The sequence below is a fragment of the Muscardinus avellanarius genome (assembly GCF_963383645.1).
Source record: "Muscardinus avellanarius genome assembly, chromosome: 9".
In the NCBI taxonomy this organism is placed as follows: Eukaryota; Metazoa; Chordata; class Mammalia; order Rodentia; family Gliridae; genus Muscardinus; species Muscardinus avellanarius.
This window is the reverse complement of record NC_137795.1, coordinates 58,988,221-59,005,831: the sequence shown is the minus strand read 5'-3', so window position 1 is coordinate 59,005,831 and position 17,611 is coordinate 58,988,221. Positions and strand designations below refer to the sequence as shown.

Below are 17,611 nucleotides of genomic sequence, written 5' to 3'. Positions count from 1 at the left end.
AAAGGGTCAAATTCCTGTTTATATTGGGTTTAAGAGAGAACAGGAGGACAGGAAATACAGAAAGTCATGTAAGTCTTTAAAGGGGTTTATCCTCAAAGGAAAGGAGAGGTTCATGGGTCAAGAGAGAAGTGGGTCAAGAGAGGTTTTTTGTTGTTTTCAAAAGTAACTATATATATATATATATATATATATATATAATATATAACTATATATATATGTCTATATCATTAATATAGACACTCATACTAGGAGGCATAATCCAGCAAGGATAGGAGAGTTGACAATATAGGACAGAGCGGGAAAGATGCCTCCTTAAGAAGGCGAGAGGGAATGGAATCTATAGTACCAAAATATAAGCAGGCAATGGCTGCAAATATGGGCATGAGTTGTTCATTCAGAGGAAGAGGTGTGAAGGTAGAGTGTTGGGTCCAGATGCTGGCCGTGGGCAAATGCCACAGTGGAAGATGACGGCAGCTCCTTTCTGAACATTTCAGTTTGATCACTTCACTAAGAAGCACAGTAATTCAGCAGAATGGGAAGACAGTAAGAGTGACAGAGCTAAGGAAACACATAGTATGAAATAATTATCTACCAAAGTGGAAGAGTGAATGAATATTTTACAATTGTTTGGACACATCAGTGAATTAAACAGAAAAATACATTTGTCCTTGTGAATCTTGCACACCACAGAGTGGGCAATAAATAAAAACATAATAAATGCATTAAGAATATAGTATAGAACCAATTAAGTTCCTTGAGAGACTGATTAGATAGTTTTGTATTTTTTTTTCTTCTTATGTTACTAAGGATTGAACCCAGAGACATTCTATCTCTGGATTACACCTTAAACCCTATTTTATATTTTGAAACAGGACCTCACTAAGTAGAGGGCTTCAGGATGTTTCTGAGGCTGGCCCCAAGCCTGTATCCTCCTGTCTCAGCCTCCCAAATACTAGGATCATAGGTAAGTGGCACTGCACCTGACTAGTTTTGTATTTTTAATCATGTTCTGCTGTGCAGTGGAGAACGCAGTAGTGGGGCAATTTGAATTAGCCAGAATTGTGGTTTTATTAAGAAAGTTTGATAGAGTGGGCAAGGGGGTTGTGGGTATTTGCAGGCTGACTTATAAAGAAAGAGGGAACATAGAGGGTGGAATAAGGAACAGTAAAAGGGCGATTAGATCAATGGAGTAGATGATGCATTAAAGAACAAACACATTTAACTATCTGACATGTTTCTGCCCCTTATCTTCCACACTTCTGTCTTTGAAATAATGTGATGGCTTAGAAAACTGCCTAGATTAAAATTCTAGCTCTAGTAAGTACCAAGTCTATTCTGTTTCTCTCTAATTTTTTTTAACCCTGTCCAAAACCATTTTCTTGGTTACTACAGTTTTCCAAGTCTTGGTATCCAGTAAGCCAAATAAAAAATAACCTATAATTTTTCAAAACAAAGGTGAAACAAATTTTTAGAAAAAATCCAAGAAAAATAATCAGTGGCTAAAGGAAATACAAAAGCGTGCTCGCTAGGGGGAAGAGAATGATTCTAGATAATAGCTGTTGGTCAGGGTTCACGAGAGTAACAACTCACAGGACATATACATGAAAAAAGGGGGATTTATTAAATCAGTTTATAATTCCAAGCAGTGTAAGGCCAGGCTCCTTTCTTTCTTTCTTTCTTTCTTTCTTTCTTTCTTTCTTTCTTTCTTTCATATTGGGAATGGAACCCAGAGGCATAGTACCTCCAAGCTACACCCCCAGCCCCATATTTTAGTCTTTTTTTATTTTTAAAACAGGGTCTCACTGAGTTGCAAAGTGCCTCACTAAGTAGCTAAGGTTGTCCGTGAACCATGATCCTCCAGTCTCCACCTCAGTACATAGGCTCAGGTTTCTTTCTTTTCTTTTCTTTTCTTTTCTTTTTTTTTTTTTTTTTTTTGGTGATACTGGAGGTGGAACCCAGAGGCTTTCTACCTCCAGGCTATACTCCCAGACCTATTTTATATTTTATTTGGAAACAGGGTTTCACTAAGCTGCTGAGAGCCTAAGTAGCTGAGGTTGGCTTCGAACCTGTGCGATCCTCCTGTCTCAGCCTCCCGAGCACAGGGATTACAAGCGTGCGCCACCACGCCCGGCAGGCTCAGGTTTCTGACTGCACGAGGAGAGCCAGAAGAACCAGCAGCTATTCTAGTGGTCCGAGAGCTGGAGTCTCAGAATCAGAGTGACCACTGATTCAGTCCCAGTACAAGATGGAAAGACCGGGAAACTCTCCAGAGAAATGACAGTGAAGATTCAATTCAAAGAGCTGAAGACCAACATCACAGAAGAGAGCAGACACGCCTTCCTCGGGGAGAACCCCGCTTGCCTTCACACAGCATTCTGCTTTTATCCAGACCCTGCACCTACATTCGGGGCAGAGCTTCCTCTTCAGTTTGCCCTTACATAAATCAACCATCACATCAACACACTCAAAGCCATGTAATCTTATGTGTTGCATGACCTAAATCCAGTTGACAATCAACACTAACCGTCACACTTACTGACCTGTTTCTTTTCTCCTTTTTGGTACTGGGAATGAAACTCAGGAGCACTCTACCTCTGTGCTACATCCCCATACCCATTTCATTTATTTTGAAACAGGGTCTCACTAAGTTGAGACTGCCTATGAACCTGTGATCCTCTTGTCTCAGTCTCCCAAATACTGGGATCAGAGGCATGTGCCACCATGCCTGGCTGACCTATTTCTTTATTAGTACAGTTTGTCTGCTCATCACTGTTATGTTCGTGTAACTATCATTAGTGAATCTGAGTGTACATGCTTCCAGAAATATTATTGCCTATCTTATTTTGAATAGTGGCCTTTGAAGTGGCCTGTTGTGTTTTTGTCATGTTTCTCAAAGAAATTTCCCTTTAAAAATGCAAATTAAACGGGGCGTGGTGGCACATGCTTGAAATCCTCCCTAATCCTCCCGAGCTTGGGAGGCAGAGACAGGAGGATCATCCAGGCAGGGTCGAAGCCAGCCGCACTGGTTTAAGAGACTCTGTTTCCAATTAAAAACAGAAAAATAGGTCTGGGAGTGTAGCCTGGAGGTAGAAGGGCTTCCAGAAACCCCAGTACCACCAAAAAAATCAAAACAAAACAAAAAAAAATGCAAATAAGTGAGCCAAGTGCGGTTGTGCACACCTATAATCTCAGTACTTTGGAGGCTGAGATAGGAAGATTGTAGGTTTGAGGCGAGTATGTGGTAACTTGGAGAAATCTTGTTTTAAAAAAAATAGCTAGGGCTGGGCAGGGGTCGCGCGCGGGGCACGCCAGCTGGGGCCCGGGTCGCGGGACTCTGGGCCCCGGGCCGAACTGCGAGTAGCACGCCAGACCCCTGGAGAAACCAGGCCCAGAACAGAAAAAGATAAAGAAAAATATCGGAGAGGTGGTAAGAAAGCCCTTATGGATGCCAGGACACTGGAGATGCAGACAAAACTTATCTAAATGCACTGGAACTTATGGAAAATTCGCCGTGAAAGAGGACTGCTATTTCTCTATATTGTTAAGAATCTCAGACATCACATATAAGGAGAGAGTTTAGTGGAGACCAAGGAGAAATGTGGTGTTGAAAGAGTTCTCCGCGATGGTGGTGGAGACTTGTATTCAGGAGAAGCAGAAACCGGATCTTACCAACTTTATTTTTTTGGAGAAATTACACCAAATGTCGAATGCTACCATCACGCATGCTTAGGAACACTGGACAACATTCAGAGTGGAAAAAGAGCCTGGGAAGGATTTGAAACGGTGGAGGCAGTGGCAATGCCAGTGGCCAATATTCAGGGGAGGCAGAGATCTGATACATTACAACTGGAACCTTTGAAATAATAACCACAGAGACAGTGATCGGAACCTGCGGAGGGGTTAGGCGGGCGCCGGGGCCAGTGGCCGACATCGGAGCTTGCTGTGAGGCAAGGCCACTACTGAGGCCTCCGTGGCTAGGATTGGAACCTGCAGAGGGGTTAGACCAATGCTGGGGCCAGCGAGGCTGGCATTGGAGCCTGCAATGATGCAAGGCTTGTGCTAGGGCCTCCGAGGTCGGGTCCGGAATTTGCTGAGGGGTTAGGCCGGTGCTGGGGTCAGTGAGGCCGGCATCGGAGCCTGCCGTGAAGCAAGGCCAGTGTTGGGGCCCCCAAGGACGGGACCGGAGCCTGCTGAGGGGTTTGGCCGGTGCTGGGGCCAGCGAGGCTGGCATCAGAGCCTGCCATGAGGCAAGGCCGGTACTTGGGCCTACGAGGCCAGGATAAGAGCCTGCCGAGGGGTTAGGCCGGTGCTGGGGCCAGCGAGGCCGGCATCGGAGCCTGCCGTGAGGCAAGGCCGGTACTGGGGCCTCCGAGGCCAGGACAAGAGCCTGCCGAGGGGTTAGGCCGGTGCTGGGGCCAGCGAGGCCGGCATCGGAGCCTGCCGTGAGGCAAGGCCGGTACTGGGGCATCCGAGGCCAGGATAAGAGCCTGCTGAGGGGTTAGGCCAGTGCTGGGGCCAGCGAAGCCGGCATCAGAGCCTGCCTTGATGCATGACCAGTGCTGGGGCCTCCAAATCCAGGATCGGAGCCTGCCAAGGGGTTAGGCCGGTGCTGGGGCCAGCGAGGCCAGCATCGGAGCCTGCCTTGAGGCAAGGCCGGCACTGGGGCCTCTGAGGCCGGGATCAGAGCCTGCCGAGGGGTTAGGCCGCTGCTGGGGCCAGTGAGGCCGGCATTGGAGCCTGCCTTGAGGCAAGGCCGGTACTGGGGCCTCCGAGGCCAGGATAAGAGCCTGCCGAGGGGTTAGGCCGGTGCTGGGGCCAGCGAGGCCGGCATCAGAGCCTGCCTTGAGGCAAGGCCGGTACTGGGGCCTCGAGGCCAGGATAAGAGCCTGCCGAGGGGTTAGGCCGGTGCTGGGGCCAGTGAGGCCGGCATCGGAGCCTGCCTTGAGGCATGACCAGTGCTGGGGCCTCCAAATCCGGGATCGGAGCCTGCCAAGGGGTTAGGCCGGTGCTGGGGCCAGCGAGGCCGGCATCAGAGCCTGCCTTGAGGCAAGGCCGGTACTTGGGCCTCCGAGGCCAGGATAAGAGCCTGCCGAGGGGTTAGGCCGGTGCTGGGGCCAGCGAGGCCGGCATCGGAGCCTGCCTTGAGGCATAACCAGTGCTGGGGCCTCCAAATCCGGGATCGGAGCCTGCCAAGGGGTTAGGCCGGAGCTGTGGCCAGCGAGGCCGGCATCGGAGCCTGCCTTGAGGCAAGGCCGGTACTGGGGCCTCTGAGGCCGGGATCGGAGCCTGCCGAGGGGTTAGGCCGCTGCTGGGGCCAGTGAGGCCGGCATCGGAGCCTGCCGTGAGGCAAGGCCGGTACTGGGGCCTCCGAGGCCAGGATAAGAGCCTGCCGAGGGGTTAGGCCAGTGCTGGGGCCAGCGAGGCCGGCATCGGAGCCTGCCTTGAGGCATAACCAGTGCTGGGGCCTCCAAATCCGGGATCGGAGCCTGCCAAGGGGTTAGGCCGGAGCTGTGGCCAGCGAGGCCGGCATCGGAGCCTGCCTTGAGGCAAGGCCGGTACTGGGGCCTCTGAGGCCGGGATCGGAGCCTGCCGAGGGGTTAGGCCGCTGCTGGGGCCAGTGAGGCCGGCATCGGAGCCTGCCGTGAGGCAAGGCCGGTACTGGGGCCTCCGAGGCCAGGATAAGAGCCTGTCGAGGGGTTAGGCCGGTGCTGGGGCCAGCGAGGCCGGCATCGGAGCCTGCCTTGAGGCAAGGCCAGTACTGGGGCCTCCGAGGCCAGGATAAGAGCCTGTCGAGGGGTTAGGCCGGTGCTGGGGCCAGCGAGGCCGGCATCGGAGCCTGCCGCGAGGCATGACTAGTGTTGGGGCCTCCGAGGCCGGGATCGGAGCCTGCCGAGGGGTTAGGCTGGTGCTGGGGCCAGTGAGGCCGGCATCGGAGCCTGCCGCGAGGCAAGGCCGGTACTGGGGCCTCCAAATCCGTGATCGGAGCCTGCCGAGGGGTTAGGCCGGTGCTGGGGCCAGCGAGGCCGGCATCAGAGCCTGCCTTGAGGCAAGGCTGGTACTGGGGCCTCTGAGGCCAGGATAAGAGCCTGCCGAGGGGTTAGGCCGGTGCTGGGGCCAGCGAGGCCGGCATCAGAGCCTGCCTTGAGGCATGACCAGTGCTGGGGCCTCTGAGGCCGGGATCGGAGCCTGCCGAGGGGTTAGGCTGGTGCTGGGGCCAACGAGGCCGGCATTGGAGCCTGCCATGAGGCTAGGCTGGTGCTGGGGCCTCCGAGGCCAGGATTGGAATCCTGCCAAGGGGTTAGACCGGTGCAGGGGCCAATGGCCAGCATCGGAGCCTGGCATGAGGCAAGTTCACTCCTGCGGCCTCCAAGTTCGGGACCAAAGCCAGCTTAGGGGTTAGACCGGTTCAGGGGCCAGCGAGACCAGAACTGGGTCCTCCCATAAGGCAAGGCCGCTGCTTGAGCCAGCGAGGTCTGGATCAGTCCACTGAGTAGCCAGGCCACTACTGGGACCATCAAGAGTGGGATTGGTACTTGCAACGCAGCATGCACAGAGAAATATCGCAGAAAATATAAATCAGACGCTTCTCTTAATCAGCAATAACTAGGAGGAAAAGGGCAACAGGAAGAGGTTGAGCTATAGAAAGGGCCCTATAGTGAAGCAACTAATGTGACCAAACAGAGGGTATGTAATACTGGAGGACGGAGCCTCTTTAAAACGCAGGAGGTACATAAACAAATGTATCAAAGTAAATCACCAAAGAAGTGTGGGATGGAGGGAGGGGGAGGGAATGGGATGGGGGCCGGATGAGGGCTAATTGGATGATGTGTGCTTGTATATCCTCTCAAGTCTTGTACTCCAATGTGATTGATATATGACTACAATGCACCAATTTAAAAAATAAATTAATTTAAAAAATAAATAAATAAATAAAAATTTCTGAAATGCAATAAATAAATAAATAAATAAATAAATACAAACCTTTAAAAAAAATAGCTAGGGATATATCCCAAAGGTATCGAACCCTTGGGTTCGATCTTCATTCAGTACTATGCTTACCTACAACAAAACTTTTTTAAAAATATTTTTTCCAGCCGGGCGTGGTGGTGCACGTTTGTAATCCCCGAGCTTGGGAGGCGGAGACAGGAGGATCGTGCATGTTCAAAGCCAGCCATGCTGACTTAAGAGACCCTGTTTCCAAAAATAAAATAGGTCTGGGAGTGTAGCCCAGAGGTAGAAGGGCTTCCAGGAACCCAAGTACCACCAAAAAAATATTTTTTTTCCAAATTTATACTATCAGCACTTTAGACTTTTGGAGTTTTAATCTTTGGGAATTTTTAAACATTCATTATTCATTTTATTCAATTCATGATGGCCTTTGAGATTTTTGTCTTTTGAGACTATGGTCCAAACCCCAAGTAAACACACGCAGCCATGTAAACGTGGCTTCTCTTTTCCTTCTAAACACTCTTTTGACCCAAGTCCTCACTTCTGTTCCCAGATGGAGAGAAGATGGTGCTTCTTGCAAGAGCAACCTTGTGAATTGATTCAAACAGAGAGACATACAAACATCTCATTCCTCATATCTCAAACACTCACAGGAAGGCATTCTAGTTATAAAAGAAGAATCCTCATGGCTATGGTAGACTGAATAGGGAGAGAAATATCTGGAGGAAAGATCTCCAACTAACTTCATGTCTATTACATAGTTCCAGAGTCAACTCTCAGCATCCTGTGTCAAGTCAGTGTCTACCGTGGCCCAAAGAAGCAAGCAGATTCACATGAGATACAAGGTATATTCAGGTCAGTGCCGGAGCTGCTCGCTCCTCTTCCTGTCTTTCCTCATCCCATCTGGCTCTTCTGAATGTTTAACTTTAATAATTGTTAGTATTGATTAGGTGCCTACTATGTACTGTACACTGTACACATATCACCTCTAATCCTATTAATACCCCTGCTTTACAGATGCAAAGACTGAATCAAGAATTAAACAACCTTTCCACAGCTAGACAGGTAGCAAATGGCAGAGTGAGATTCAGGCCAGGGTCTGACAATATCTCCTCATTCTATGCTCTGCTTTCAAGTTCTCTGGGAAACCCAGACAACTAGAACACAACTAGTGGACTAGCAGATATTTCAGTCAACTCGTTAGGAGGAAGGAAAGTCCTATTTGTTGAATTAGTGTTATGTTTTGGACACAGCAGTAGGTAATTTTACCTTGTATTTTATTCCTTTATTCCTATTTATTCGTGTGTGTGTGTGTGTGTGTGTGTGTGTGTGTGTGTGTGTCTGGGGATGGAACCCAGGTGCATTCAACTCCTGAGCTACAGCCCCTGCCCTGTTTTTTATTCTTTATTTTGAAACAGGGTCTCACTGAGTTGCAGAGGGCCTCACTAAGTGGCTGAGGCTATCCTCAGCGATCCTCCGGTCTCAGCCTCCCAAATGCTGGGATTAGAAGCGTGTGCCACCACGCCCGGCTTTCATTTATTCTTAATGCACTTTTTTCTCATCATAACCTGGTAAGGGAGATGTTTTTAATCCTCATTTTACATATAAGGAAACGGAAGCCTAGAGAAACAAGCAAAGTGTCAACAATCACACAATATGTGAAGCTCTGAGTTTGAAATTTCCGGCTTCGAAACGATGATGTCTTATTACTCCTCGATTTAGATTTCCTTTTGGGCAGAGAGAAGAGATTAATCAGAGGAGAAAAGAAAACCACATTCACATAGGCGATCGTAGTAGTAGAGACACTATGGCCTTAGGAGAAGTCTAAGATCAGCACAGGGCCAGGGCACTGCCCTGGGGCTCGGAGGTTTTGCTTGGACCATGGCCCCACTGAAGTATCAGGCCGGACTCAGCCTCTCTGGGCATCATTTTCTCCACGTGTAAAGAGTGCACGTTTCTATTTAGGGGATCACCTGCGTCTTTTTACTCCAAAAGTTCTATGTCTCTGAGTACTCAGGGGGGCACTAACAGTGTTCTTCTTGTTCACAGAGCATAAGACGGCCCCTGTCTGGGTTAGCTCTCACTGTCCTTGGAATAGGACGGGCTTGATGTCACCCAGCAGAACCGGGGATGCCCAAGTGGACGGCCAGCCTAGCGACCTCTCATTGAGTGTGGAAATTCAGTGACTGAAAGGGAAAAGCTTAGCACCCAAGGAGTGCGACCTGCACTTGCAGGGGCTCGGTGGCCGGCCGGCCCGCAAGGCTCTGGGCGGCCCAGGCGGGGCTGGCTGCTGGCCCAGGTGGGCGGCCGCGGTGGCCAGCGCCCCTGGCGGTGAGGGCGCAGCTCGGGCCGGGGGACCCAGCTCCCCAGCCGGCAGGGCGGGCGCTGCTCCTCGGCCCCGGCCCGGCCCGGGCCCCGCGGGCAGCGGGAGGCGTCTCTGGGGCCCGACGCGAGTGGGGGGCGGGACGAAGCGGGGCGGCGAGCAAAGTCCAGGTCGGTCGCGGGCCGCAGCCGGGAGCTCGGCGGCCTTGGGGGAGACGCGCGAGGTCCCAGGTGAGGGCGGCGGGACCCGCAATGGCAGCCCGGCCGGGCTCGGGGTCCCGGGGAGGGGTGGGGGACTCGCCAGGCGCTGGCGGTCTCCCGGAGCTGAGCCGGGGGGTGCACCGGGAGCTGAGGCTGTGCTTTCTCCCCAGGCTGAGATGGATCTTGAGGCAGAGAGGAACGGAACAGCCCGGCGTCCCATGACAGTGGAGGGCGACTTTGAACTGGGCAGCAACAGGTACCTCCCCAGTGGGCACCAGCAGGGCCTGGAAGGAAGTGGAGAAAATCGGTGGATGCCTTTGACTTCTGGGGGGCTTCTTTGGAAGTTCTTGTCTGACCTTGAGGGAGAACTTTTAGGTGGCCTCAAGGGACGTCCCTGAGGCTTTTATTGGAACAGGCTCAGAAAGAAGAGGCAGGGTGATTCAATGAATATCGGTGGTGTATAACATTCCTAATGTCCTATAACTCCAACTTTTGCAATAACTTTCATGATCCATCGCCCTATTATTAATTGTCCTATTATTCATGCTCATGGGCATCAGACATCTGCTGTTGATGGTTGTGCTTTTTGGGTAAGCCTAGTGAAGCGAAAGCGCTGCTCTTCCAGTTCCTCTCTTCCTCCTCGCCACCCCCCACCCCCGCCCCAACCCACGCTTTGTCCTGTCTCTTCTTTCTCGGGGGTTATATGGGAAGGGGAGACTAGAGCAGCTTCGTTCTTCTGTAACCTGTTCTTCCCAATCGGTGTTTGTTCAATCAAGTACAAGGGGAAAGCAGAGCCTCTTGCTTACTGGTCTCCCCCTGCCCCACACCAGTTTGATTCCGGGCCCTTGTTCAGCACACTCCACCGGCATGGCAGGGGCAGAAGGGCCCAGTCAGTGTTGCGTTTGTTTCCTCTTTCTCTGTGGGAATAGTGAATCACTTTTGTCTTCAGCCTCAAATAGTTTATGAGGCTATTACAGTCTCTGAGTTCACGCTAGGCCACCCAGAACTAACTGGCCCGTGTCACAGGAGTTATCACCCGGAGGAACAAATTTATCAGGTTCTGTCGTTTGTCCTCAAGCTGCAAGGGGCCAGATTAGCTAACTGAAAATGCACCTATCTGATGCTTACACTGAAGCATTATTTTAGCCTGTTAACTTGTTTGGACAGTGACAGTGCTCCTTCCTTCTAGGTTTCATGGTATGTACTCACAGAAAATTTACTTTTCCCATATAGAATTGGAAATTGGGTGGGTGATATTGCTTCTAATAGAAAAATGTGGTTTTTATCAGCTGGCAATTTGGGCTAGGAATGACTGTGAATCTATTAATAGATGGCATTTTCATGAAGACGGTTATTTATGTATTGCACTGGCTGAACATTTGATGAGGGTAAACGGGAGCCATCCCTGCAAAAGGTGTAATGACACTCTAGACCCCAAGGACTTCCGCAGAAGTGAAGCTCACAGCTTTTTCTTGGAAAGGAGAAAACAGCTCAAAATGGAAGTATGGAACGTTAAGAATAAGGACTGTAGGTTTATGAAATTAGACATAATGAGACTAACTTGTATATAAGAAGACTGAGGATTATACAAATTAAATTAAGTCCACTTCAGTTATCTAGGGAAAATTGAAGATGATTTATATATTTTTCCAATCATGCTGCGATAGCCTGTGGCACATTTTTTAGAATATTTAGATATTCTAGCAGATATTCATCCAGTGGTTGTAGTGAATATTATACATGATTTAAGATGAAGTATTCTGAGTAAAATTTTATTTACTTGCTAAATGTATCTTGAGGTGGGCATACTCTGCCTTCCTTACATTATTGTATGGAGAACAGACACAAATGATACCCAAACTAAATAAGTAAGCTACAATTAATTAGAAGATAATGAGTGCTATGGAAAAACACTAATACAGATTAAGGAATCAGGAGTGCAATGCAGAAGTACTTTGCGATTTTAGTAGGGTCATTTTATTTTGAGTGTGTGTGTGTGCATGTGTGTGTGTGTGTGTGTGTGTGTGTGTGTGTGTGTGTGTGTTGCTAGGGATTTAACCCAGGGCCTTGCACTCTACCACTGAGCTACATCCCCAGCCCAGGCCTTATTTTGAAGGCCACATTTGAGTATAGATTAGAAATAAATGAAAAGAGAGAACCCATGGGTATCTGAAGGGAGAGCCTTCCTGGCTGTGGTAAATGACAATACAAAGGCCATGAGATGGAGCCGTATATGGTGTGTTCACAGAACAGCAGAGTTAGTGGTGACCGGAGCAGGCAGAGTAAGCAGGGATTGAGCGGGAGAGGTGATCAGAAAGGTCATAAGGAAACAGAGCATGTGGGGCCTTCACAGCCAGCATAAGGATTTTGGCTTCCACTCAGAAAAATGGGAGCCATTGTAATTTTTGAGCAGAGGAGTATCATAATATGACTCAAGTTTTTAAATGATCACTCTGGTCCTGGTTGAGGGAAGATTGGAGCAGAGATGAGTGGAGGTGGAGGGACCAGGCAGGAGACTGTTCTACTGGGGGTAACAAAAAAAAAAATGGAGAGAAGGGGTTGATTCCTTTGTATTTTCAATGCAAAATGAACAGGATTTCCTGATAGCACGCCCTGTAGTTCTTCAGAAGAATGGTGTTCACTACTTTTAGATCAACATGCAATTTTTTAAAGAAAATAATCAATTTGGCAGACATTGATCACATATTCCTCTCTCCTCTGTATGTGAGTCATATACAACAGGTGACCAAGTCTCACTTGTCCATATGTCCTTGTGGTACCTTGGACAGTTACCTCTCTACTTAGTGGTTGCCTGGCAGTGTTTGTGAAACTGGATAATTTTGACAATTGTAGACATCATCTTCTATATTTTAATATATTATAATTGAGAAGTGTAACTACTCGTATTTGTGTTAAATTGACTGTGAAGCATTTCATGACAGTTTTTAATTTGAACCACTGTGTTTTTTACAGTGACCGAGGCAGAGCAAAAATGAAGAAAGTGAATTTGATTGGACCCTTAGCACTGGTAATGTGAAAAATTAAATGAAATAAGCCTGCCTTTCATTCAGATTCAGGGACTTGAGTCAGTAGCTATAAAGCAAAGTACTTTAAAATTGTTTACAGATAATATAGCCGAGCATGGTGGCGCATGCTTGCAATCCCAGCATTTGGGAGGCTGAGACTAGAGGATCACAGTTCGTGGACAGCCTCAGCTACTTAGTGAGGCCCTTTGCAACTCAGTGAGACCCTGTTTCAAAATAAAGAGTTAAAGAGTTAAAAATAGGGCCGGGGGTGTAGCTTGGAGGTAGAATGCCCCTGGGTTTCATCCCCAGTACCAAAAAAAAAAAAAAAAAAAACCAAAAAAGGCTGTCTTAGGTCTGCTTATTGTAGGAAATGGCCCGCACTCCCAAGACATTTGAGAAAAGATATAGGAGCAGGCTGGCTCTGACTTGGAACAGAGCTAAATGCTGTACAGGGAAGTTAAAAATGGGAAGTGTATTAGTAGCACCATGCAAACTCACCAGTTTCAAGAAAATGCATCTGTGCATTATTACACAGCAACCACCATCCTGACTTAGCTTAAAATCAGCTTGCATACAAAGATGATTACTAACTACAGACATTTTAATAGCAATTAAGAAATCTATGGTCACATTTGACTTCCAGAAAAATAGGTTAAACATGGGCTATGGATTAGGTATTCTGATTAAAGTTGTTTTCAGTGTTTTTCTGTTGTTATGATCAAGCCAACATTTTTGAAAGAAATTTAATCTGCTCTTCATTTGTAATATGTCTTAGAAGCAGCCCATGTAAGTGTTTGTCTACTATTGGTAAATATGATGTGTCCCAAGCAGTCAGATTTTTTTTTTGATAGCAAAGAAGTTAGAAGTGGCATGTGAGTTAACACCCCCAATTTAAATTTAATCTTTATTCTGCCTCTGAAGACAGATATTTTTTGTCCCAACTTATTAAGTAAATGAATAGAAGACACCTAAACACCCACACATTGCCGCACACTTCTCATATCACCACAAAGCTTCCATTCATCCTTTTCTTCCTTATTCTTTGTTGTTGTTTAGAAAGTTTCAGTAAGAGTAAACAAAATTTAATTTGCTGCTTCAGAGAATATACAGTTTGTAAGACAAAAATCTTTTTGTTGTTGTTGATGGTGGTGGTGGTGGTAGTACTGGGAATTGAACACAGAGGCATTCTACCTCTAAGCTACTTTCCAGCCTTCTTTATTTTTTATTTTGAAACAGAATCTCACTAAGTTTCTGAGGGTCTCGCCAAGTTGCTGAAGCTGGCCTTGAACCTGCAATCCTCCTGTCTTGGCCTACTAAGTACTGGAATTGTGGGCTTTCACCACAATGCCTAGCTCAAAATCTGGTTTTAATGCACAAGTTTAAAATCTGTCTCCTAGGGAAAATAAAATATACATACCTAAGAGTAGAAACAAAGAATATCTCACTTTAATTAAAAAGTTTTAGTTTAAATGGAATTTAAATGTAATCTTTATTCTGCCTCTGAATACAGATTTTTTTTGTCCCTAAATAGTTCATGACAAATTGTCCTCTAATGGAAATTGGAAACGTATTGTTTTTCTGGAAAATTGCTGAAAACAAATCTAGATTTACTTAGGTTGTTGCTTTGAATTTTGTCTAATTTTAAACTTATGTTTAAAGACTGTTAAATTTAATTCAATGAACATAAACAGTATTGAAATATTCCTAAATGTAGTGTAAGGTCCACTTAAGAGAACACTGCATGACAACCTGAGCATGTGCTTTGAATAGTTACTGACAGAGCTGAGTGCTTGATCTTCCTTCCTTAGGAGCCTTTAGAAATGAACTTTGGGAGCACTAGTCCCTTTGTGGCAATTGTAGGAATCCTTTCCTCCTGGGTCTTGATTTGACCTGCTCCCTTTGTTTCATTCCAAGCTCCACTTGGCTTGTGACCCTCTGTCTTGGTCGATACTCCTACTTAGCCTCTGTATTTGATAATGGAATTTTCTCCCCCACCCCCAGACCTCAGCTGAACTCCTGGAACTCTTTGAGAACAGAGTTTACAGCACACCCATTTCCTACCATGTACCTCCAGCCTCAGCCTCACCTGATGACTGAGCCAGTTTGACTCAACGTTAGCCACAAAGACTCCACCATCTTGACTCATTACCCATCCTCTTAAGTACTATTTCTTGTCTCCAAAAGGGCAGTGTGGGGAAATAAAGGGCAGAGAGAAAAGTTTTAAAAGTGAGGAGATATGCCAGAGATAGAGAGGAAGCTATGGAAATAGAAACATAAGTGAAAGAAGATGTAGTCTGGAAGGCAGAGGAGGAAGGAAAAACAAAGGAAAAGATCCATCAAAAATATTGAGAAAAGCAGGGCGTAGTGGTGCAGGCCTATAATCCTAGTACTTGGATGGTTGAGACAGGAAGATTCCAGGTTCGAGGGCAACCTCAGCAATTTAGTGAGATTCTCATCAACTTAGCAATACCCTGTTTCAAAGTAAAACAAAAAATAAAAAACAACAACAACAATAAAAACTGGAATGGAGCTTGAAGGTAGAATGCCTGTGGGCTCAAGTCCCATTATAATAAATAAATAAATAAATAGTGAGAATTGTAGAGGATGAAAAAGGCAGTAAGAAAGTATAAAGTATAAAGTATAAAATAAATAGAATCATAAATAAATTTCCTAATGATTTGATTGTAATTCTCCTGAGTATATCCATTTTTAACTATTGAAATAGTGCTGGCTTTGAAGAGAAATTCAAAGAGCATATGACTGTGGAAAAAGAGAAATTCCATTTAATAAGCTAAGTATTATTTTATTTCCTTTTTTTTTTTTTAGTTTCGATACTCTGATTGGCAGGATAAATGGTTTATGTTCCTGGGCACCATCATGGCCATAGCTCATGGATCAGGTCTTCCCCTCATGATGATAGTGTTTGGAGAAATGACTGATAAGTTTGTTAATATAGCTGGAAACTTCTCTTTTCCAGGTAAGCATTTTGTTGCTTTTTAAGAAATCCATGATATTCCTCTAACAAGGTAGAAGATTAGAAAATGATTTTTATATCACCACCTACTTGTTTAGTGATTTAAACATCTGGATGACTCCAGGAGGGTTGTGGAATTATTTCTCAAATACTCATTTAAATATCAAAAAATTAATGTATGCTGTTTGACTTTTATTACACATTAAGGTAATATATAGGAAACTTTGTATCTCAATAAAGTAGGAAAGTTATTCTACTTTATGTAATACATATAGTATATATAGTAAAGTATATCTCTATGCAGTATTCATCTCCTTAGTCATTACTGATGGTTCCAAAAATACATACTAGCTTGATAGTAACTCTTAGCTATGCTGATCTTGTAGTTCTGTTTCTGGGTTTTATTTTTTCTTTCCTTCCCTCCTCCCTTTAAAAAAATCTTACCCATTTCCTGTGTGTGAATTTGTGGATCAACCAGATTGGCTAGAACCGGATATGACACTTCCCTAAATTGTGAATGAATTCAGTATGAATCCACAAGAACTCGCCCAAAAAACTCTAAGGAAAAACCAAAGGAGTCCCCTGAGCTAGTGTTGCCTGTAAGAAGGGCCCTGGCAGCAACACTGGAGTAGAGATCCAGCAGGCACACTTATTTTCATATTTTTCAAATTTAATATAGAAGATTTCCATGGTTTCTACAAAGGCTCTGTTCTTCCAGGAGACCATGAGAATCCTGGTCTACAGAAGGTTGAGTAAAATTTTATTGGTACACGCATGGTAGATTTAAAAGAGAGGGAGGGAAGGAGGGAGGAAGAGAGAGAGAGAGAGAGAGAGAGAGAGAGAGAGAGAGAGAGAGAGAGAGAGAGAGAGAGAGAGAGAGAAAGAAATCGGGAGAGAACCAATAAAGAAAAAGCCGTTTTCATAGTGAAGATAACATAAAAATGCACCCGATTGTTGTGACAGCATTCTGTGAGAGTTTTCAGTGTCCACTGACTGAGAACTGCATGTGTAATTGCCATTGTGAGACATCAGTGTAATTACCTAAGACAATAAGATTGCTTGATTAATGGCGTAGGATAGGTTTAAATAAATGTTGATAAATATTAATGTCTTTTACAAATCCAGTAAAAGTGTCCTTTGAATAGTTAAAGCAAGCTCCTACCAAAAAATGCAGTTTATTTATTCTCAAATGCTCCTGTCTCTAAAAAGACAATAAAACAATCATAATAATAGTGTTCTTTCTTCGTGTTTGCACTTTGCTGGGTCCTAGACCAAGCACTTTCTGTTCACTATTTTGCTTTACCCTCATAAGAATAATCCCACATAATAGGTAACATTATTCTTTGTGATATATGAATATACACAGTCTTGGAGAGAATAAATAAACTGTCCATAGTTCACTGCTGGTATTAGGACAGAATTTAGACTCAGGTCTTTCTAGAATTCCAACTGTAATTATGACCATGTATATTACCCCAATGTAAGTAATTGTGTTTTCTATAGAAGAAAAAATATGTTTGGGAAAGTTCTCAATGGATGTCTTATGCTTGACCAGTGACCAAAACTTAACACAAATACTGTACAGATGAAGCCAGAATACTGTACAGATGAAGCTCATCTTTAAGGATGGGCTAGGGATATACCACAGTGATAGAGTGCTTGCCTGGCATGCTTAAGGCCCAAGATTCCATCTTTAGTACTGCAAAAAGGTTTTAAGGAAGTTGAGGGTTTTAGTAGCCTTTAAGGGAGATGAGCATGGTGGCACAAGCCTGTAATCTCAGTACTTGTGAGGCTGGGATAGGAGTATTACAAGTTCAAAACCAGCCTCACCAACTTAGAGAGGCTCTCAGTAATTTAGCTAGACCCAGTTTCCAAATAAAAAAAATAATAAAATAGGGTTAGGGTTTCAATCCCTAAAACACACACACACACACACACACACACACACACACACACACAATATTTAAGGAAATTGCAATTTTTGCTTTACTTCTCAGAAGATCTAGATCTGTTACATATTAATTGTTTATTAACTTCATATTACTTATATGCAAATATATAAAATCAGAGTAATGGCCATACAGAGCACATCCATCAAAGTCTGATCACTACTCAGGTTAAAAAATAAGATTAGTGGATG

General features: G+C 45.5%; 1 protein-coding gene across 1 annotated transcript in view; it reads left to right on the top strand.

The window, feature by feature from the left end:
• Positions 1-9,647: 9,647 nt before the first annotated feature.
• Positions 9,648-17,611, top strand: part of ABCB4 (ATP binding cassette subfamily B member 4) — a gene marked incomplete at both ends in the record, with an annotated part of 75,219 nt that continues 67,255 nt past the window's right edge. The window contains 3 exons of the mRNA XM_080701481.1: positions 9,648-9,727; positions 12,445-12,499; positions 15,324-15,474. Coding sequence (XP_080557607.1) covers positions 9,648-9,727; positions 12,445-12,499; positions 15,324-15,474 — 286 coding nt within the window. The remainder of the gene's footprint in view (positions 9,728-12,444; positions 12,500-15,323; positions 15,475-17,611) is intronic.